Source organism: Lissotriton vulgaris, chromosome 2_1 (assembly GCF_964263255.1).
Source record: "Lissotriton vulgaris chromosome 2_1, aLisVul1.2, whole genome shotgun sequence".
Classification (NCBI taxonomy): Eukaryota; Metazoa; Chordata; class Amphibia; order Caudata; family Salamandridae; genus Lissotriton; species Lissotriton vulgaris.
The window spans coordinates 2,005,294,341-2,005,318,606 of NC_141687.1; the positions used below are offsets into that span (position 1 = coordinate 2,005,294,341).

At 44.2% G+C, this 24,266-nt stretch overlaps 1 protein-coding gene across 1 annotated transcript in view; it reads right to left on the bottom strand.

Annotated features, from left to right (window-relative positions):
* Positions 1 to 24,266, bottom strand: part of ADAMTSL3 (ADAMTS like 3) — a 2,358,716-nt gene that overhangs the window by 1,287,598 nt on the left and 1,046,852 nt on the right. The window contains exon 4 of the mRNA XM_086958228.1: positions 12,261 to 12,388. Within this exon, the coding sequence (XP_086814354.1) occupies positions 12,261 to 12,388 (128 nt within the window). The remainder of the gene's footprint in view (positions 1 to 12,260; positions 12,389 to 24,266) is intronic.

Consider the following 24,266-nt stretch of genomic DNA (forward strand, 5'->3'; position numbering starts at 1 on the left):
CAGGGGCAATAACAAAGAAGTATAAAACTTCATTTTCAAAACCAATCCAGCCAACATTGGAGATCTATGGCATGAAAGTGCTGGGTGCATGTCTCTATGGGTCAGAACTTTGGGGCTTCACCAATTTGAATGCTTTATCAGCGGCAGAAAATAAATTTCTCCGAGGCTTAATCGGAGTCCCGCAGAGTACCCCCATCACCCCTCTCCTTTATGATCTGGGGAGGAAAAGGATTGAGGACTTGATTAGACTTCGCCCCCTCCTTTATTGGAGGCGTATAAAAACTACTCCGGAACTGAGCCACTATGCCGCTGCCCTATTGGATGTTGTCAATTCTGATACCTTTCACAAAGTAGTTTGGTTAAAAGAGGTGAGGAAACTACTTCAAAAATTGCACCTCGAACACTTGTGGTCTGAAACCGACCCAGATGTCTTTCCTTCCAAGAATGCATTAAAAAAGCTATATTGGGAAATGATAAATAATGCCACATTGGTCTCCAGCCAATCCCCTGCCTTGACATCCCAGTTCTTAGAGATAAAAACACTTCCTATGTTTGAATTGTTCTGGGATTTGATCTCCAAGCCTCTAGATAGGAAATTGTTTTTTCAGTTCAGAGTTGGCACCCTACCCCTAAACGCCTTTACTGTAAAATGGTCCCCCGAAAATGTTAGCACATGCTCTTATTGCAAATCCCATGCAGAAGATACTTTGCACTTTTTATTCGTATGTCCATTATACGCTGCCCCAAGGAGCAGATGGCTGAAACCTGCATGCAAAAACTTGGGCACAAGGAGATGCCTCGAGGCTTACAGGGTCCTGAAATCAAACTGTGCCCCTCAACTTGTAATTGCAGTCGCCAAGTTCCTGGGTTGGGCTTGGATAATACGCACGCGCACTTTAAAACCCCCATGATCTACATGAACTTCCATTGGACTGTGATGATTCTTTTTAATGACTAATTTTTAAAGATTTATTCGCCAACAAAGCAATATTGCATGTTATTTAATATGTCTTTTACTGTTAGATTAGTATTTATTATGTCTAGATAGGGATGAAAGCTTTTATGACAATGTTGTCGAATAAAGCATTTAAACTTGGGCTATTTCAGTCAACCTTTCATCATTTGTTCGAGTGGTAGGTTTCTTCAGGCGCCCCAAAATACAGATTTTAGTAATGGCAACCATTGACCCATATGGTTAAAAGGCACTATATTATCCGGCATATCATGGAATATGATTAGTCTATTCAATAGTTTATTAAATATATCTTCCACAGAGTGTGTCCCAAATATTACTACAATATGATTTGGTGGTGGGGCAATCCCATCACATATTTAGTTAATCAGTCAGTCATGTTGCTTATATCGACAAAAAATAAACGTGATATATTATTCACATAATTTCCATGTTAAGTACTCCAATCTTCCTTTCCTAGCAAAATTACTAGAAAAATGTGTTCTCCGTCAACTCACCCACCACATGGACAACAACAACCTCCTCGACCCTCACCAATCAGGCTTCAGAAAAGGATGCAGCACAGAGACTGCCATCTTAAATGTCATAGATGACGTGCACAAATCACTGGACGAGGACCGCTGCTGTCTACTCATACTCCTTGACTTTTCGGCGGCCTTCGAAACGGTCGACCACAAACTACTCATAAACGTTCTCCAAGAAAGGGTAGGAGCAAAAGGGGTGGTCTCACAATGGTTCACCTCCATCTTGCAAAACCGCTCCCAAAGAATAAAAATCGGAAACTTCACGTTCGACCTACACCCTATAATCAGAGGTGTTCCCCTAGGCTCAGTTCTTTCACCCGCACTGTTCAACATTTACATGGAGCCACTCACCATCATCCTCAAAAAAGTCAATATTCCCTTCCACCTCTATGCCGATGACACCCAGATCTACCTAGAAACCTCCACCATAGCAGAAATGCAAAGACTAAACAACACCCTAATAGAAGTTCAAAAGTGGCTGTCCCTAAATCATCTGAAACTAAACCAAGACAAAATGGAAATCCTCCTCATAGCCAACAAAGAACAGACCCCCCAAATCACGGAATGGATAAAGTCTATTGATGCTCTTGACTGTATCCTCATCCCTGCAGACTCAGTGAAGTCATTGGGGATCACTCTAGACCCCAACCTGGATATGATCAAACACATCAAGAACACCGCAAGATGTGCCTTCTCCAACTTAAAAACTACTGAACAAAATCAAGCTCTTCATCCCACCAACTGACCTTAAACAAGTCACGCAATCCTTCATTCTATCCAGATTAGACTATGGGATTGCCACCCTCACAGGCACGGTTAAACTACACCTTGCTCCTCTCAGAACAACTCTAAATGCAGCAGCCAGAATGGTGATGGGAGTAAAGAAATACGAACACATCTCCCCGCTCTAAAAGAGCTTAAGTGGCTCCAAATAGAAATGTGGGCCAACTTCAGAACTGTTTGTCTCACAAACAAAGCTATGCACACTGGCAAACCACCTATCTAGCTGCCAAACTCAAAAAAGCGGGACAGACAAGAAACCTCAGAAGCACCAACTCTCTGCTACTCATCCCCCAAAAACCTGCAAACAAAAGACCTTATCTAGGTCCTTCTCCGGAAATGCACCCAGAATTTGGAATGCCATCCCTATACATATCAGGACTAACCCCTCCTTCAAAACATTCAATAGCCAGTTCAAAGCGTTCTTCCTCAATCGAGACCTCACAAAGTGACAACGGACCTACATGAATATTCTGCCTCAAGACGGAGGACCCAGTGACTACGAAAACATCACTCCTTACAACACCTTCCTCCTGTTCTGCACAGTAATCCCCCCTACTTTTACCACAAACTTTACAACTCTGCATTGAATGCTACTGGACTTATCCTGATTTATGAACCACCTTGGAATCACTGTGTTTTCTCGGACACTCTTTGTATACTAGACTGTTATTGACAAATGTTGTAAAGCGCTCCGATACCTCCGGGTCTGGCTAGCGCTATATAAAACTCCAACATAAATAAATAAATACACAGTGCACTACATATATTCTTTTGTTGACATTTATGTCCACTTGAATATAAATACACATATGTCGTATAGCTTAATGATTGTTCCATTGGAGTGTGATAATTCAGCTTGCTCAAATATATTGTTCAATGTCTGTTTTGGTAAAATTTAATCATTTGATTTTCTACTCTTTTTTTCTAAACAGTAAGCAAGGTTTGACAGGAACAAAAGTAGAGTACATACGCTTCATTAAAAGTTACTGGGGGTAGAGAAATCTTGGCTTCTATGGGACCGCAAGCAGAGGAATGATGAGTCGAAAGATAGAAACACCTTTATTTCAAAGGAAGGCTCATCCTACTTATTGTCCTGCTTGGAGACCCCACAGCAACTGAGAGCAGAGATAGAAACAACAACAGTCTCCTTACAAACAATACCTCTGTAATTCCATTAAAGTATGAGGGTGAGAGAAATGCCATCTATTAAACTTGCATAGGCTACTTTTGCTTCTAAGAATGGCTAAGGTAGAGAGAGAAAAGGAGGGATTGGAAAACAGATGCTGAGATATTCTGATTTACTGTTATTATGCTGCAATATATTCTACTTTTTTATTATCTAGTATTACCACTATCTTGTTTATTTTTATAATAACCATTATACATATTGTGTGCACTAGGATGAGTTGTTGAATTGAATAAAGTCATTAAAGTATATTCCTAGTATGAATTCATTTAGAGTATCGTTTCATGGGGAAAAGAGGCTTGAAGACTACTAATTACAAATACTCCAGTGAGTCTCATAGGAGTGATCGTTGTCTAATACACACCTTACTCATGTAATGCTCAATTGGTTACGTGGGTTACAGGCAACTGGGCTCTCTCATGATGGTATATTGACTAAGTCTGCTCTGCCAGAGGATATAGAGAACGCTTTGAACGGGTCTTATATAAACAATGTAGATTCCAATACCAATTTTGGAGCACTTTAAAAACATTTAGTGTGGATTACTATAAATGTCTGTCATGTGAATGCAGCAAATTAGACTAGTCTTTCAGGGAAGACATTTGTCTGGTAGCCAATTTTGCCACTATGTCCTTAAGGTTGCCCGCAATGACATTCAGTGTATCTCATCTATGAACTGTCCGTACAGTCCTGAAATTATAACTTTACTGGCCCTAATCTTTCCATGTAAACTTTTATGGGGGATGACATTATGTTAAGCGACTCTTTGCTTAATCCGCTGCAGACACAATGCGTTTAGTGGCTATATCTCCATTGTTGTGGTGCTAACATAAATTCTGAATCTAAAAAGTGAAATGTCTTCAATGTATCATGTTCAATGAGTTGTTCTTTTGTCACAATGCCTACCTCTTTCTATGCCCTCCAGGATACAGGGGATCATTTCACTATCAAGCCAGCATCATTCCTAATAGGGGCAGCTGCATGAAACCAGTGACCTATTTTGAGTAGTGTACCTGTTGCAGAGAAACTGTTTTCCTACTTTTAAGAAAATTATAGAGGCTATTAATATTCACGGAGGTTATGCATGTTTCTTATATGTTGTGCCTTAGCAGTTGGCCCAAGTTGTCTATCTTCTGGTTGTATTGTCTAAGAGGAAATTTAGTCAGTGGGTAGCAGATGTGAGGAAATGCAATAGCAAGATCAGCTTACGGGATCAAAATGATATCTAGCAACTACATAGGCCCTGCTTTGATGTTGGAGGAGAGGGAACTCCATTGCAAGTTCCCGGAGTCTGCTTCCCGCCCATGTGGTCCACCCGATTGGAAGGCAGGTAAACTGCCGGTTTGGCTATGGCAATTACTACTCCATCACTGCCATTGGCAAACTTGTCTGATAGCCAGACAGAGTAAAGACGGCCAGAGAATTGGCTATATGTTCATCAAATCCAATTAAGATGAGCAGATATATATATATTAATTTTTTTACTATCTAGCATCAGGAGGCATACCCTGGTGGTAAAGGGCAGTAAAAAAAATGCTCCCTCCCCATAGGAGGAAACTCCTATTGTGAGTGGGGCATTATCTTTTTTATTTTCAAAAGAAAACAGTTAGGTGCAACGCTTCATCATGTTGACGGAGCTCTTCACCAAACTGCAAAAACGCTATGACAGGAGCTGCCATGGCGTTGTTAGCTGGCAATGCTTTAGAAATGATTGCCTGCTTGGCAGTAATTGCTAAATCAGGCTGGCAGCATCTCTACCAGGGCGATGGAGTAATTTACTCTATCATCCTGTCAGGGAAACAGCCCCCCCCCCCCACCAGTAAATACATCTGGCCCGTAATGAGTACAATTAATACAGGAAAGCAACAAGTGGTAAAGCCAAAATATGTCTGTTTTTTTCTTGTGGAGTTAACATACTTTGAAACTCCCAAGAGTGTCCATGTTAGCTGTAGTCAACAACTTAACAATTGAATAGAGGTAGCCCTTTTGAATATTTTTCTGAGCATCTTAAAAATGGTCAGGAAGCAGGCCAACACCATTGTCACTTGGTCAGCCATTATAAACTGGCTCTCCAGGATGATGCACAGATTCTTGGTGAATTGTATCGGCAGAAAAGCTGGTCCAAGATATGTGGGCCACCTTGCATTGAACCAAAGGGATGTGTTCTAGCCAAATAAATGTATGTCTCTTTTATCCCTGTTAAGATCTTTTTACATGATAAACTGAATGAGCCTAAACGCTTTGCTGAACTCCATCTTTGGAGAAACTGCGACTGTGCGACAAATGTCCTGAAGCCACTGAAGCTGTAGCCTTGAACTCAAGCCAAGACGGCAGTGGCGTCACTAGGGGGGTGCGGGGGGTGCGGACCGCACCGGGTGACACCATCCTCAAGGGGTGACACCGTGAGACTCTGCAATATTACACCACATATGTGCACATGTGAACTCATGCTGGGCATTTACACGAAGACGCGTATGGGGGAAAGTGCACCTCGTGGTGAGATGACAGAAAGCTGCTAGGCAGCTCAAAAGTATGAAAATGATGTCCCTGCTTGTCTCTCCGCTCTCGCACGGTAGTGCGCAAAGGCTACTAACATCACAGGCAGGGGAGCCCCAATGACATAAAGCCATACCTGGCGCTGCCGGTTGACGTCACGTCCTGCTGCGCCTGCGGAAGGCGGGGAGTTTACTTTGGAACTACTGTCCGGCTCCTGACTCCTGCGGCGCGTGCGGGCGCCTAACTGTCTCTCTCTATGGACTGCACTAAGTTATGCAATGGGTATGGCAGCTCGCGCTCGCAAAATAGACTGCCGCACATTGTGTGATCCCGAAGCGATAGACCAGACCCCACCGGCCTTCTTGTGAAGTTGCAGTGTTTCAGGTACAGTTATGGCAACATTATTTATAATTATGGCAGAGCTCGCATGCAGGCGGCGGCCGCAATTTTTCAAATGTCTGCACGCACATAATTGCAGCCAGTAGTGGGCTCGCTAATTGCCTTCCGCCAGTCCTGTAGCCACAGCCCGCCCTAACAGCCCCCAGCACCACCATCCCCGTGTGTGGAGGACAGGGACTCGGTCGGTTAGGCTTAGGCCTCATCTGCCCTCCTGCCTCCAGTCACGTGTGGGCTATGTTACTGTACATCCCTTGTGAGTGGCGGCACACTGACTTGGGGCCAGTCTGCCTGTTCAGCCGGCAAATCATCTCAAGCGCGCACCGGCCACTGCAGTTACCGTGAGTTCACTGGGGCCTTGTAGCAACGCTAGAAAACAGCCTGCAGTGTAGCATGACACTCAAGGGCTGCACACACACTATTCCTCTCGGTGCACTGCAGAACGTGATTATCTACTGACTCAGCCTTCCCTGTCAGTAATTTCTGGTATTGCACAGGTGAGTCAAGCAGCAATGGGGGCAGTGTCAGTGCGTGGTCCATAGGCGTGGTTAAAATACATTATTCTGTATGTATTTTTGTTAGTGTTTCACCTTTACACATCTAAAGCACGCACCATAATTGAAAGATGAATGCAAGTTCAAGTAATCAGTCACAAATACACTCTTACATTGTGAAACCTCAACTGGTTAATTCAGTCTTCCTGCAAATGCCTGCCTGTTTTTAAGGAGAGAAAAATAATTTAATCCTGCTTGGCGCAGCAGCCAGCAGGGCATAGTGACTTCTCTATTTATAATGCTATGACATCCCCTGCTTCTGCGACTGAGAAAGCACTTTAACTATGCGCACAGTATATAATGGTCACTCAAAGTGTCAATGCTTTGGCCGTAGAATGTCACTCCCAAGTAATCTGAAATCATGGAAATACCACACAATCAAACTGAAAACATGGCAGTTATAGAGAGTCATGATAGGGCGGACAGAGTTCCCCAGAACCCACGGAGGGCTGTAGGTCGTCGAGGGAAGTGTGATGCCAGGCACTTGGAAGCAGAGCACCTCCCACACTCACACCTAAGTGCCCTTCCATTTCTGGCACTTTGCTCCAGTTTCAAGTTCTTCTTAGAGTTTCTTGTTGCTCAAATGGGTGTAATTTCTGTTATTTATAAGTTTCCGTAGTATTCATTGCTTGATTTTGATCAAATGAAAGTGTCACTTATCGTTGAAGAAAAGTCACTCATAATTACACTCATACTTTGAAAATGTCACACATAGCAATCTGAAACCTTGGCAGCTATGGACAGAACAACCATGAAGGTTTAAATGAAACAAGCCTCTTTAGAGAATAGAGACCACTCACAGAAACGCAGCCACCCACCAAACGCTCCTAAGGGTCATAAATGCGAGGATGCGTGTTAAGAAAAGTGCACTCAGAAACAACGGATGAAACAACCATAAAAATCATTGTAGTGCAGCATGACGCTTTAGACTGTTCAGAGTACCTGTTTGCTGTTCAGAAAGTGCCGGCACTCTCCCATTCCATGTATTGCAGCAGTGCTGAGAAGTGCAGGTGCTCTTTCAAATAAGGAGCACTGCGTACCGGACAGCACCTCCCATTTAAAGCACGCGCGTTACTCCGACGTTACATTTCCATAGGAGTCATAGTATTGGAAATCTAGGACAGGAGTTGTGTGTCAAGGATGGAAACACACCGGGCCGAATTTACAAAGCATTTATACGAATACGCCATTCCAGAGCGGAAAGCCACTTATACAACTCAGGAAGATTGGGCCTGCAGGTACAGCTGTATTTATTTACTCACACAGAGAATCCCTAAATGTGGGTATTCACAAACATTTTCTGATCCTCTTCGGGACTAGGAAAATTATAGGTATTTACGCCTGTTAGGGGTTTAAGTAAATCCACGTTCACGGTTGTAAAGTGAAAGGAACATCTTCCCAAGTCGCTGTGGTGAGCACGAGGCGTGCCTCAACAGTAAAAATAGATTTGCACCCATGGAGAAAAAAAAAGTTTGTTTACAGGGGCTTGTTTTTTTTTCTTGCAGACCAGAATATACATGTATATAATATTAGTGTGACTGGGTTTCAAGGTGTCACGCCTCATGATATATGAGAACATAGAGTTCACAGCTCCGCTGCCAGGGGGCTCGCAGAGTATTCCTCACTATCCCGAGCTCATCTAAAGGGACGATCTACACGTGTCAAGTACCCAAACCCGGATGATTGATGCAGAAGATGTCTTCAGAAGTGCAGGCACTTTACAGCCAAGATAGTGCAAGCACTGCCTAGCTGGGATTCAAAGTGACCACATGAAGTAACACCTGACGCATTGTCAGACAAAGACTCTGTGGAACCAGTCATAGATGCTCAGGGAGTGCTGGGATTTCCCCTCTATCCCAGGCTCTAAGAGTGAGACAGGTGTAGGCCTTGTAATGGGCGATGTCGAAGTGCCAGCATTCCCCTCCTATTAAGGTCACAATCACTCCTCCAGATCAGAAAGGGTTAAGGTGATTCCAGGGCCAGCTTTAGTGCTGATGGTGCCACAATCTTTTTTGGTGCCCCCAATGACGGACTTCCTTCGCAGATTCTCTCACCACTACCCTCCAACAGTGCCCCTCATCATCTCTCCCTAGTCGTGAGGGGGTGACACCATGAGTCACCGCACTGGGTGACACCAACCCTAGTGACGCCACTGCAAGACGGACATGGAAGGCGGAGAAGAATGAGCTTCTTGCCTTGACAGAGGAAGCTGAATTGATAAAACTGTTTATTAACATAAAACATTTGATACATTTCATTACCAGGAGGAATAAAAAGAACATGAGTTGATAAAGTTATGGGAGGGGATGTCATGAATACATGATTGACAAGTTGCCTCTAGAAAATTACTCCTTGTTTTTGTCCAATAAAATTGTGGGATTTACACATTTACAACATTTGGGGGTGGTACACTGACCTGAAAAATAGTATAACTAGGGTAGACTTAGCTAGCTAGATTGTCCGACTTGTCCGAATAGCTGACCTGTCACTGACCCAAAGCACTCAATGGGTGATCGAGAGCAGAGTTGCTGGCGGAGCACTCTGTCAGAAGATTCAATAATCCAATCGGGGTTATTGGGAAGGAGATCGATGACCCAATCGGGGTTTGACTGCTACCTGCAGAGAGGGTTTTTAACGCTGGCGTTTTGAACTTTAACTCCGGTGCAAGTCTTAACCTGTGGTGATCCTGTCCTGATCCAAATTGGTCCGTATCCTGTCCTGGTTCTGATTCTGGCTTGCACCTGTTCTTTTCTGCGGGAACCTGTACTTTGGGATTCTATTTCTTTGACTCAGCCTATGACCAGGATGGTCATCACACCGAAATAGGTAACTATTAAGTGTGGGTTTGTCCTTGTACTGTTTTCCTTTTTCTCTTACCCACCATCTGTTCAAATGATTAATGACAATTTCTCTCCAAATTATTGCAAATGTTTGTTTTAAATCTGCATTAGTCTGAAACATAATAAGAAATTAATTTGAGTTTTCATGTTTATACATTTTTCAAGGATTTACTTAGATAAAGATTTAAAACTTTTCCCGAGTTTGTGGTTATTTATAAAATATTAAATGTTATTGTTGCTATCTATTTCTCTCTAACTCCCTTGATCCTTAGGACTTTAGGTATCGGTGACTTGGATTGGTAAGATAAATGGTATAAAAATCCAAATGGTAAAAAACCCCAATTGAATAGAGTGTGTAGGTTTACCTGTTTAATATATAGATATATTGACCCAGGTGAATATGTTGAGCAGGTGAGCCCATGCTTTATCAGAAGGATAGTACAAATAGAGAGCTACTCACCATGAGGTTAGTTCTGAAGTTTTTCCTGAAGCCGGAGGATAGTAGATTAAAATTCATCAAAGGCACATTTAATAGGTTGAATGAGTTTGAATATAAGATATTCAGTTGTTAGCATTTGAAGAAAGTGTGGTGTAGTTGAAAGAAGAGCGATTAATGAGGGCAATTCCACAACCAGGTTTGTGTGTTCTATCCTGCTTGAGAAAGTTGTAACTTGGAAGGATGGCAGTAACTATACAGAGGGCAGAAGAGAGGTGAAGCCAATTTTCTGTCAGAAAAAGGATGTCAAGGACTTGAGTGCCGATGAGGTTCCACATTTCTAGAGCATTTATGGCCAGAGAATGGGTGTTAATATGGGGCCAATTAAGTCTGGTTCTGGTGGTGGGGGTGCTTGTTAAGGTGGATGGTGCAGTGCTTAATTTGAGTCTGTGGTTTCTGGTGCTCTGCACTGACATTTATTTATCAACACAGGGGCTTATAGTGGGAACTCGACCCAATGGTATTGGAGTGCTTTTTATGAGCACCAATTAAGGACACATTCATTTTTGGTAGAAGTGGGGAGATTGAGTGATTTGCCCAGAATCACAGAATGCTGGGCCTTTGCCGAGACTCAAACCTGGTTCCCCAGCTCCAAAGTCAGCAGCTCTGACCATTATGCTACATCCTCTACCCACTTGTAGGGTTTCGTGGTTAGTAGTTGGTTCTGTCAAGGGTGGTGCTAATAGCAGCAATGGGCTGGTGCATACTGCCTCCTGACGAGAGCCCCAGCACCTATTTTTTCTCAAATAAACCACTGGGATGGAAGTAGAGAAAAGCTCAGCAAGATTAGTGGAAACACTTTGGTACGAAGATTATTAGTTCAGGGTGGCTGCATATAGGAGAGGGAGTTGCAGGTGACTTGGCAATAGCAGCAGCGGGAAACAGCTTCCACTGTGAAGTGGAGGACTTAGAGCACAAGGGAGATATTTAAGGTTACACGAAGTGGGAGCTGAGTAGCTTACTCTTGCCTCTGAAGCAAAATACCAGGATTCTGGGTGCTGAGCATGATCAAGGTATGGATGAGCATCAACAAGCGTGCCTTTAGCATGCCAGCAATGCAGCCACACTGTGGCAGCTATTTATGTTCCCCAGAGGAGACAGAGGTGTATAAAAAGGCAGGCCAATAGGGTAGGCGGCCAGTCTGACACAGAAAAACAGGCTGATTGAAAAAAAACCGGGAAATAAAGGAGCTAAAATTAAAAAAAAGTATTTTCCTTTTCTGTCATTGGAAGTATGCGGGTGTAACTTGCAATTCGAGATGGAATATTTCCCAGTTACCATCTATTAGAACATTGGAATGTTGGGAGCTCTATTGAAGACAATGGCGCACTCCCTGCTTCTACGGGCCGGTACAGGCCCGCAGAGTAACATTCCAATGTTTTACAAAGACCTCTACGAGATCGAGGGGATTTAAATCCCTCGCGCTTCGTGAAGCCTTTGTTTTATTTGTTAGAACATTCTGCCCTCTAGTGGCAGAATGTTCGAATAGCCTTATAGCCCTTCGTAGCAGGGCTATGCCGGCCATTAAAGTCAAGCTCCCTTGTTTAAGTTCCTCCTCTTCAGCTCATGCCTTTAACGCAGGAGTGGGCCTTTAATTGCGTGGTATACTTTATAGTAGTAGCGGCCTATAATTTATCTCATATGGGAAAACATTTGCCTAAATCAGCAGCATAACCATATATGGATGACACGCTATATAACAGTCTATGAAAGAAGTTAGACTGGTTTATTCCCAGCAGTTTGTAAACCGTGTCAATGAATGAAAAGGAAAAGAGTCACCCAGCTTAAAGGAAAAAACACAATTCTATTAACCCTTTACTACACTGCTAACAATCACCAATAATAGGCATTCCAGAATGTTCTTTGTTTCATGAGGTCAGCTTAGGGTTTAAGATCTATTGTGACATCATTCACCCGATGGCCTCTTTAACTCATGGTTTATGAAACCTCATATTCTGACACATCCTGTAAAGCATAAAGAGACAAGAAAGAACTATTTGTAGCTTTCTGACCTTCCGTTTAAACATCTCCGCAGAGAATAGGAAGCTCCACCTCCACATGTTCGCGAGCAGTCACTCCAGGTGCCCCAAGCATCCCATCCGCTGTCTTTATCTTCATCAGAACGTGCGGTTCTGGATGTCTAGTTGAAGCAAAAGAGAAAGGACCAATGTTAATGCTTAGCATACAGCAAGGTGATGAGAATGTTAATTTAATTTTAAAACACAGATAAATATGTTTAATATTGGTGGTTATGATTGAGTTATTTCAAAGGTCCTGCAAAGTAGTTTCAAATGACATTAGAAATCTCTTCCATTAGATGATGTGTGTTTCCAGGTATGGGACTCCGGGCCTGATCTAGATATCCCGTTCACGTATTACAAGTGCCATTGACAGTGGCGTAGGAAAAGGGGTGCATGCCGCACCGTGTGTCATCACTGAGGTGGGTGACAAAATGGCACTGAAGGAGGGAGGGGGGGTGACAAAATGGCAAAAATATGTGTTACTATCTTTTTGTTCCTTATTTTAAAAATGTTAATGTGGGGGGGGGGGTGACAGGAAATTTTCCGCACCGGGTACCACCTGACCTTGCTATGCCACTTGCCATAAAGTTTAATGCACTTGTAGTATGGTGGACGGGATATCCATCACATTTGTGACTGAGTAACACAAACACTAAACTCTAAATCCACCCCTAAGTCTTTTTACCACTTCTTTCTTTATCACACAATTACCTCTCTGCCTTGTTCCTTAATGAATCCATTGACATAAGATGACTGTTTCACTTGATAAACAACCAGTTTGAATTCTGAATTCTTCTGATAGTGCTGTGTATCAGGCAAAGGTTATCTGTTAATTTGTATATGTAGCTTTCAAACCCTCCAATTAAAACAACGTAGTGTTTATTAAATAATACAGTTCTGTGACAATGATTAATATTCATAATTATAGTTTTTAACGGATTGCAGTCTTCAGAATTATTTCCAAAATGCTACTTAGAGATCTGAAGAGAAAGTTCAGTCCATTAGCTAAAGCCTTATTCAGCTGCAATCTTTGAGAGGGGTCGACTTTTATTTTGTGGCTCCCTCAGTATGACTATTATCATAGATTCTCAGTGGAAGAAGTTTTTCAAAAAGTCAAAAAGTAACACATAGTAATAATAATTATAGTTAGTGTGTCCCTAGATATAAGGATACCAAGTTTCAAATTTCATTGTAACTGTTCAAGTTCTATTTTGTTGTTTTATAAAATCAATGTAGAAAGCTGTTGAAAAATTGTTGATAAAGACATTGAGGACACACAACAGCAAACTGAGTAACATTAAAGAATAATATGAAGTCTGATGTTCAACTTTAGGTAGGATGTAAATAGCAAAATGAATAGCATGGGACTTTAAAAAAAGTAAATCCAGAAAGCACATGTTATTGTTACTAAGTGATCTGTGACACCAGCAGTTATAGACCTGTGGCTTGCTGCTCAGAACATTTTGCACACCCTTATGCTGCTACACTTAGGTGGTTGATTAAATACTTGGGGGCAGATTTACAAGCCCCTTGCGTCACTTTTGCGCCATTGTTGTGTCACATTTGTGACGCAGCGGCGGCATCAAAGTTGTGGCCAATTTACAACGTGACGCATCTAGGAGCATGCGTCACGTTGTAAAGCCCTGTGTGACATTATACCTGCGTCAGGTATAATGTATGCAGGGTAGGCGTCCCCTGCAGGATAGCCTCGTAAAAGTGATGCAATAAAATCTACAAGATTGCACTGCATCACATTTAGGATGCCACTGCGTCCAAACCTTATGTCTGCTTGAAGAAGGAGTAAGGAGTGACGCAGTGTATTGGGAATAGGCAGCAACACGCATTGCTGGAGTTGCGTTGTGCTTGCAACACTTCTACAGCAATGCGGATTTTTTCATCAACAGATGCGACAGAATTTCTGACGCAAGGGTTTTGTATGGTGGCGCATGGAAAGTGACGCATCTCTACAGATGCGTCACTTTCTTGTGAATTTGCCCCTTTTTATTTTTATTCTTTTCATGTAGTTATTATTTTTCAGAGTTAAATGCCGGGATCAATTTTTGAAGCAAAAACATCAAATAAAAGTATTTTGGAATATAGATAGCTTTTTCAACTATGTGTAAGATTTATCTCTGGCTGTGACCGACAGTGTGAGCATCAGTATGTACATTTGCCCGAAAAATGTGTCCAGGATGTGCTAGTGAGGTGCACCCTACTGAGGTGGGAATAAAGCCTGTTGGTGGAGCAATTGATTCAAGATGTCAATAGGTTCTATCTTGTCCCAGGTACTACATTTTGTGTGCCACCACCAATGCAAAATGTACATCATATAGAAATATAGATGGGTAACAGTGAATTACAGGAATGTTTTTCACCTAGGGTTTTCTACTTGACATTAAATAGGCTATGACAGCGAGCTCAAGTTGTCTATGATGGTACTTAGAACTCTGAGGCGAGTTGTCTATGATGGTACACGGAACTCTGAGGTGATAAGCAGCCATATAATTCAGTTTTTACTCATCTACAACGTTATGTATTTCTCCCAGAGACATCTGCCCCTGTTTTCAGCTGTTACACAGAGGCAGAGGAGTAACGGAGGAGCCATGCATAACCAGGGTTCTCCTGCCTGACTCAAATGTGTAAAAAATTCCTCACCTGCGATCCCTAATCAATTCCCACCACCCTTCCCGCCTTCATTCTGCCTCCTGCAGCTTCTTAAAGTAGAGAAGCAGCGTTGCACTCAGAGAGTTCTATTAGCCTGGCCTGGAGGGCTTCTATGACAGCAAAAGTGGTAACGAGTTTTGTTATCAACTGTTGCAACATCGTAGCAGTGAGATGCCAGATTTAGGACCCGGTGTAAATGGTGGAGGGTTCTTATGGGAGGCATAAATAACACAATTGTAAGCATCACAGAATTGCTGTTTGATGGACAACCAAATATTCATGAAGAAACTCATCCAAACAAGCCAATGACTTAAGAGCACTGACCTAACCTCCCTCTCTGTAGGTTGTGTGCAGGGTTGACATGACCTCTTGCCAACAGATGAAGCAGTATGTAATCTGACCTAAAAAGAATCTTCCATTAGTCACTGTAAAGGGAATACATGCAGTGTCCATTCGGTAACACGCTTGGCAAAGGATTGAGTTTACTGGAAGAAGCGAAACCCTACAGGTGGTATTTAGATGATTAGGAACTCAGATAAACCAGACATGTTCAGATGGAAATCTACAGGGATGTACAACTCAATCATATCTGGATTAAAAAGTCAATTAGAAACCGTTTTGATGAGAAACACTTGGAAATGGCAGAAAATACACGTGCTGGGTCTGAATTAACAAGGCTTGGCTGTACTTTATGCCTCTGCTCTTTTATAATGTGTTTTATTTAATGTCCTTTGAGAGCTGTTCACCAATTAACTCTGTAACATTTCTGAAAATACTCATACGCACACTGTATTCCAAGTACGAAAGACTGCATGAATGCCAAGGTGTAGGAAAAAGGCCATCCACGAAAAGGATGGATGCCAAGAATATTAAGCATACCAGTATCAGTTCCATTGCAAGTGAAAGCGAGTGATATGATCACTAGTGAGCCTCCTGCCTACAGGTGCCTAGTTGAATAATAAAGTCATAGGCTATAGAGTGGGCTAGTATCGTGCATATGTGCACTGTGGCAAAGCACATACAGCACCAAATAATACTGGGAGCAGTGGAGTAGCAAGGGTGCCCCAGGCCTTCATATGGGATGTATGACATTACAACGCATGCTTTTGCCACGCATGCCTTTACAACGCGGTTTTTACAACGAAAACCTTTACAACGCATAGCGCTTTGGGGTGCTGGATAGTGAATAGTTTAATTTACTATTCCAAGTCCAGTCCCAGTGGACACTAGGGAAGGTGTTGGATAGTAAATTAAACTTATTCCCTATCCTAGAGCGCCCCCCAGCGCAACGCATTGTAATGGTTTGCGTTGTAAAAGTTGCGTGGTAAAGGCACTGCGTTGTAAAAGTTGCGTTGTAAAGGATGTTTCCCTTCATATGAGCAAGGAATATAGGAGCCCCATTCACATGGTTGGTAGTAAAAGACAGCCATAATTGAGGTGCAGTCACACCGGGCCCTCACACTCGTGGGCCTGGTGTGACTGCTCTTGCCACACTCATGATAGCTACACACCTGAATGAGCAGAATGCACAACAGGCCAGCATTGAGCATGACTCATTTCTTCTATTGTAGGCCAAATCAAGTTTAAGACTATGCAATTGGTGCACAAAGCAGTGCATCACCTAGCACCAGAGTATTTGAAAAACAGTTTGAAGATCTATAATACTGCAAAAGGCATGCATTCCATGATAAATTATCTGCAACGCTTTGGAGAGTCCAATGTCCATAATGAGGATCTCTCGCTGTCTAGGATTCTGGGACCTGTGTCCTGTTTTTTTTTACCAAGGCAGCAAGCCTTGAATGAAAAGCCAGTGAGATGCTGACCTTTCTGCCTCTCTGGCATTAAACAGGACCCGAGCAGCAGAAGCGGAAGTGATGAGATACAACGCGGTGACATGGAGAGGGGGAGAGAGAGAGAGAGAGAGAGAGAGAGAGAGGAGAGAGATAGGCGACGAGACACTGCGAGAGGTGCTTGCGGTGCAGAATCCAGTGGTCGCCCAGTAACTGAGAACTGCTGTGTGCCGCCCCAATGGGGCTCAGGCTCAAGCAAGTGAGGGAGTAGGGACGTGGCTAGTCCTGCTGTGCTTCCTGACGGTTGCTCGGAGGCGGCCGGCGTTAGGCTGGTGCGGCTTGAGCATCGGCAAGGAATGCCGTTCTCCTCTTCTGTGCTCTTAGCGCTCCTGAACTCCGCACTGCTCTCCACTGCATTCTCCCCTGCCCTCTCACCTCTGGCACCCCTACTCAAAGGAGAAATTAAAGGTGGAAACAAGAGTGAAGGACCAAGGACAAGGAAAAGGAAAAGGAGGGCCTGGCTGGGGTGGTCGGTGTGAACTGGCCGTACCTCCCTCCCCCTTCTCTGTCCCAACTGGACCTAGCTGGTCCAGTCCAAAACCTCTGGGCAGCAGCTCAATCCTGCACTACTTGGTCTGAAGAGTGAGGCAGCCACTACTCGGCGGTCATGGAGAGTGGAACCAGGTGGACTGCAGAGGCGGCCTGCAACTAGACCAGACCAACTGTGGCACACTTGGTGGCTCTACTCACCACTGTTTCCTTCTAGCTCAGGAGCTCAGCACAACAGGATTCAACTGGTCTAAATCACAAAGTGGCACAACAGGTCTCCAGTAGGTAATCAAAAAACTCTCTTCACAAGTCTTAGGGCTCCCCAAGCCCGGGACTTCAGCTCAGCAGGCGCTGAGGGGTACAGCCTGTACTACAAACCTACAGGTATTCTAGCAATCCAACCAACCGTTTCATGTGTTCTGGGAAAACAGAGGGGTCCGGAAGTCCCACTCAAGAAAAGGAAGCAGAGGGTTGACTGTTTGAAACTCACAGAAGAATCTGATCAGATACTTGATTTAACATCGAATACACCATCATAGCACGGTAACTAACTCCAACCTTCGCATCCTGGGAGCCAGCCCTGCAGGGCCCAAGATCACCCGTTTCCAACCAAAAATCACGCCCAAATTTGCCTTTCTGAAAAACGAGGGCTCTGCCATGTTCTCCAGCAACATGAGCATCATCAGTCCAACAGTGATTGTCAGCAAGGAGGGCTCCAATGTTAAAACCCCATCCCACAACTTGGCAACTCACCCAGGCACAAGTGACATTTCAGGTCCTGCTGCGCAAGATACAGGCCTGCTTCACAATGACACAGGGGTTGTTCCCTCCCCCCTGCGCAGTTAAGGGGTTCGAGTTTTGAATGCACATCCTAACACTTGAAGCACAGAAGGTCTACCACAAGAACCGTACACACCTCCAAATAAATTTACAATCATTAAGATATTAAGGCTACCCTCACCAACTTGGATATAGGGAATTGCACCAAGCCCTCACTCAATTCACCAATGGTGGAAAAGTGGTAGAGGCAAAGAAGTGGGCTTCCTACCGTGAGAAATAGAGCTCTGATACAACAATTAATCCATTGAAGGATCCAACAGTGCAATCATCACTAACCAGGGATGTTGTGAGCATGCCAGACTCAAAATCTCACAGGAGCAGGGACAGGGACCACTCTTGCTATCTCCTTATGACAAGGATTCCTCCGATCCTGAATAGGACCTATCCTACATTCAATCTAAAGAGTGGGAAATAATGCTTTCATCATATGGAAAAGAAGCTCCCCACAACCTCTTTATTTATTTGAAAAGTTTTATAAAGGGGCGAATATCACCCTTGTGGGTATCAGAGTGCTGTACACAGAGGCAGAAGCATGCATGAACTCAGAACAGTTGAGGTCAACATTATAAAACAACAAGGAGTAAACAATCAAAGTCAGATACCGGGAAGAAGGCCCTACTAGTTCAGTTTCTCATATAGTGCAAAATATTTCCTGTAACATTCCGTAAAATAATCATAAAATGGCTCGTTAAAGCTTTAGTAGAGTAAATGACAAATCTGTAATCGGCCCAAGAAGTATTCTTCTATTATAGTTCCGAAGGGGCCCTAGAGTAAAATAACAGTTTAACATCCAATCAAAAATACGTAGCGAAAGATACGTTGGGATAAATGTCAAATCTGTCAACAAAGGTACAAGAGAAAGAGTACATGATGATGCAGGTAATGACCACTTTGGCCATTTGGCCTGTTTCTTGAAATAGGCAGTGGAGGGATTGGTTCTCACCTCCGTAGGAAGAGCGTTCCAAAATCTAGGTGCAAGGCCGGAGAAAGCACGTTTGTATGTACTTTTCTTTTTTAATTTAGGAGGTTTCAAGAGTAGTGTTTCTTGAAATAGGCAATCGAGGGATTGGTTCTCACCTCCGTGGAGGAGCGTTCCAAATTCTAGGTGCAAGGCCGGAGAAAGCATGTTTGTATGTACTTTTCTTTTTTAATTTAGGAGGTTTCAAGAGTAGTGTGGACGTACTGCTTAAATTTTTTATTTGTATTTATTTATTTGAGTTTTATATAGCGCTGGCTAGACCCGGAGGCATCAGAGCGCTTTACATAAGGTTCCACAAAGTTACAAAATTACATCAGTTACATCAGTTACTAGAAAAACATTTCAAGATCATAAAGATGAGATAAAAGGAGCTTAGAAGGGAGAGGGGGTAGGGTAAAGGGGTGGGAGGGAATTAGGATGGAGAGACGAAAAAGTCCGGCTGGGTAGGTGACGGCCGAGGAGGAAGTCCACAGCCCATCTCCTCTATAGCTATCAGGTAGCTCCACCGGGCATCTGCCAAATAGCTAGGTCTCAACTGAAGAACATTAAGAAGGGGATGAGAAAATGGAGCATAAAGGGGGAAAGGGGGTAGGGTAAAGGAGTGGAGGTAGAATGCAAAGGCGAGACGAAGGAAAGTCTGCCCAAAGTCCAGCTGGGTAGGTGACGGCCAAGGGGGTTATTTCCTCTATAGCTATCAGGTAGCTCCATTGGGCATCGGCCAAAAAACTAGGTCTAGAGCTAACATAAGGAAACATTGTGTTACGAGTTCAGGAAGGGACCAAAAGTCTAGAGTCCAGAGATGGACTAGTGGAGCTGGGAGGAGGCGGGGGAGGGAAGGAAACGCAGCAGGGAGACACAGAAAAACGATGTCAAATGTCCGGCTGAGTAGGTCATGGCTGAGGGGGTGAACCAGAGCCAGACTCCTCTTTAGCTGCATAGGAGAACTCCACTGGGCATCGGCCAAGGTTGCTTGGGCTCCGCAGTAAGTTATGGTATCCGCCCAGTAGGCCTCGTCATAGTTTCAACGGAAAACACCCGTCCTGGTGTTACTGGGCAGCCCCGTCCGCAGTGTCCTCCATCTCGCCCCCCGGACAAGAGTGGTGAGAGGAGAGGTGGAAGCAACTTCTTCACCTCTTCCCTCCGTGTATGGAGGAGCCCACACTTTTTAAACATGTCACTTTGCCTGCATTGTTCCCTCATACTAGTCATTTCATCACTTCCTGGAGGAAATACCTACAATTTCAAAGAGGGATAGGCTTGTGCCCCTCCCCTATTCTAAGGACTAGGATCAGCACCTGCGAAGGCCAAGGCAGGTGTCCATACTTTCCGTTGGGGGATGGCAGCCTTAAAGCTCCTGTTCGCCGCTGTCAAACACCCCCCCTCCAGTAATCCTGCATGTAGGAACCCGAAGGGGCAGCCAGGTTCAATTCTGCACGCTGCTTTGGTGTATGGCGCCGTATTTAGGTCAGGCAAGTCTCTTCTTGGCGTCATATTGGAGTCAGGCAAGCCGCAATCGCCCCCAATGTTTATTTCAGCCCCCAGACCCCCACGTTTCATTTGTGCAGTCTCTGCCCCTCAGGCTGGCCTCTTAAATGTGAGGGGGTCGCTCGTTGGGAGATCAAGCTTTCTGCTGTTGGTGGCAGTCATGCGGCCCCAGGCTGAAACCCGCAGCCGCGCATTTATTCCACCTCCCATCTTCCCCGAGATCTCACCGCTGCTCTCCTCTGCTAAATCTCTTTGGGAGATGAACTCAGCAGAGGCCAGGAGACACAGTGGTTGCTGCGAGAGAGAGGAGCGGAGATTCCAGGTGCCGTAACCGTTTTGTGGGACGCTCACCGCGATCTCAGCCGCGATCTCAGCCGCGATGCAGGTATATATTCAATTTACTCAGGGCACTCGCCCAGACAGTCAGCAGAAGAAGGCCGCACCCAGCACCGGCTCTCGGTTGCCTCACGCACTCCGCTCTGGGTCGCGTATCACGCTACCTAGGCGATTGCGAACTTGCTCCTTGACTGCAAGCCCTCCCAGCCCAGACTCACTGCTCCGATTCTCATCCGGTGTACGTGGCAGTCCTTCCCAGGCGGTACTCCTCTCGTGTTGCGTAGACATTATACCCCAATTCCAGCAGCAGCTGCTAACTTGTCCCCTCGATTGCTAGCTGAGGGCAATGAAAGTCGGCGTCTCCGACCACCATCAATGTCTTCACCCGGCCAGTGGGCTGCTCCGAGTGATCTGGCCATGCTTTCAGGAAAGTAACAGTTGAGGAACTTTGCATAGTGTTGTAAAGGTGGGTTATCAGCTTACATGGGGACCAGATCCAGAAAAACAAGCTATTCACCAGATAGGCCGGAGTGTTGAAATGCAGGGCTTTATGTGTGAGGCAAGCTATTTTGAAACGGATCCTGGCTTCAATAGACAACCAGTTGAGCTGCAAAAGGTCAGGTGTGATGCAATTATATTTTTTGGAGCCTGTGATGAGCCTCGCCGATGCATTGAGCTTGGCTCTGAGCGGGGCCAAGCTCGCTTTAGGAAGCCCTGCAAGGTTTACCAGGCCATATTCCAGTCGTGATATCACCAGTGATTGTACTGCAGGCTGTAACTCTTCTGGCGGAAGGAAAGGCTTGAGTTTCTTAATTGTGTTAAGACGAAAGTTTGCACCCCTAATGGTGGTGCTGGTGTGAGTTTGCATATTAAGGTATTTGTCCAAGGTAATGGCCAATGATTTATCGTAATCAACCATGTGAGGGGTGCAGTCAAGGGCTGTGAGTTGTTTTAGCCATTTGCGGATCGGTGCAGAGTGGTTGTGTGGAGCAATCAGCAGGGATTCAGTTTTGAGGGTATTCAACAACAGATGACTCTGGGCTAACCATTGTTGAGTTTGCGAGAGACCCTCATATAAGGTTTTAATGTCCTCCAGAGAGGAGATCATCAGGTATAGTTGCGTGTCGTCTAAGTACATGTTGTAATGAATTTGAGAATTGTTCAGAATGATGGTGAGAGCATGGGCGAGATTGCGGATCCTTGCGGAACTCCAATCCTGACCAGAGCACTGGATTCAAGGGACTGGTTGAGTTTAATCCTTTGAGTGCAATTATGTAAGAAAGACGCAAACCACTTTAGGACCGGCCCCAAGAGACCCATCCTAAGTTGAAGAAGATTAATCAAGTTTTCATGTTTGATTGTATCAAATGCAGAAGACAGCTCAAGAAGGATCAGAAGACAGGGAACATTTTGATCTAGGGATTTCAAAGCGTTATCCACAATGTGAATTAGAGCAGTTTCAGTGCTATACCCTGCTCTGAAACCGGATTGATAAAGGTCAAGTAGTTGAAATTTCTCTATATGGTTACATAGCTGCTTGTGGACGCATTTCTCGAGGAGTTTGGCTAGTGTCATTATGTTGGTGATCAGATAGATCCAGTTGGGCTTCTTAGGGATTGAAGTTACTTACCCAATTTTGAGACAATCAGGGATGCTCCCTTGCAGGAGCGATTCATGAATGATCCTCGACAAAAGCAGTACAATGGCCGAGGTAAGGGCTTTATAAAATGTTGCCGGCAGAGGATAATTGAAGTGGTTGGACGGTTCAAGAGTTGTCATAGTGTGTAGTAGTTCTGTGCAATCTGGCTGGATAAAGGAGTTCCAAGAGGCATCATTTTTCAGAGAACAACCAAAAGTAGGGAAAGTGCAGAGGGAACCCCGAGCTCCCCTAATGATGTGGTGTAGATTAGAGCGGGCACCCTGGGAGTGTTATGCAACCCCTGTTCAATTTTCTTAGTTTTTTTAAAGAAGTGCACTGTGAAGTCCTCCCCGCTAGGAAGCTGAGTCAAGGAAGCCAGGTTGAGGTTGGACGTGTGGTTTGATTGCTGTTTAATGATTTCAAATAGTATCTTGGGTCTATTTTTAGCAGCGTCCAGCGGCTCCCTGAAATGGTCCATTTTAGCAATGTAGAATGTTTTGTTGTAGGCACTTCTTATTTTCCTAAGTTGATAGAGGCTAGTAGTGGAAGGCTCATTTCTCCAGAGCCTCTCTGAAAACCTAAGTTTACGGCGTTCGTCATTTAGGGTACAATTAAACCAAGGTTTGGATTGTTTGAGAGGGATCCTTTTAAGTTGTTTTGGCGCAATGGTGTCAAAGATATTTGCAACAGTGCTAATGTAGTGCTCAGAAAGATCATCAAGATTGGTCATGTCGGGGGGCAGCTGAAGTCTATTCATTGTGATGGAATTAAGATCATTAATGTTGATGTCTCTCATGTTGCGAGACAATTGTTTTACTTTAAGAGGTTGTCCCTTTCTGCGAGTGGTCTTTTCCAGAATGTGAAAGGCGATTTGATGATGATCCAACCAGTCACAAGGTAGGATGTCATCCAGTTGGATGATATTGTCTCTAGCAATAATGAGGTCGAGGGTTGCTCCTTTGTTGTGAGTAGGTCCCTTACAGATCAGAGATAAGTTGAGATCCAAGAGGAATGACAAAGGAGTTGACTAAAAGATCATTGGTGTCATTCCAATGGAGGTTGAACTCACCGAGGATGATATAGTATGGTTGATCCAAACAATAGGTGATAACCTCCATGATTTGCTCTATGAAGAGCAAATTGTCACCAGGTGGATGGTAAATCGTGTGAAGCACACAGACAACCTTGCCCTTATTCCAAATTTCTGTTACTGGTAGTTCACAGGAAGATAGCAGAACATTCTGAGAATGTTTTGTAGTTAAGCTGGAGCGATGAATGAAAGCAATGCTCCACCCGCCAATTTTCCCCAGACGATCACATCGTATAATGGCATAATCAGGCGGGAATAGGATGTCAAGAATAGGGGTGTATGCGTTGTTGAGCCAGGTTTCTGTGAGAATCAGTAAGTCCAAGTCTTGCGCTTATATGAGTGCACAGATGTCCGCAGCATGTTTCATGGCTGATCTGCAGTTGATCGTCATCGAATTAATGTAGGGGGAGGTGTTAATCTCTTCCTGATGAGTGGTAGTAATTTGTAGTAGGGTTTCCTTATTAACCAATCTGGAGTTGACCCTAGGTTCCAGGTCAGGGTCCAGGAAAATAGAGGAGTTAGAGGAGGCGCCTAGCCCTGTGTCACTGAAAGAAAGTACAAGAGCGAAGGTGTCCTCATCAGAGAGCTGAGGCTGAAACCTACGCGGTCTGGATTGATGGTTAGG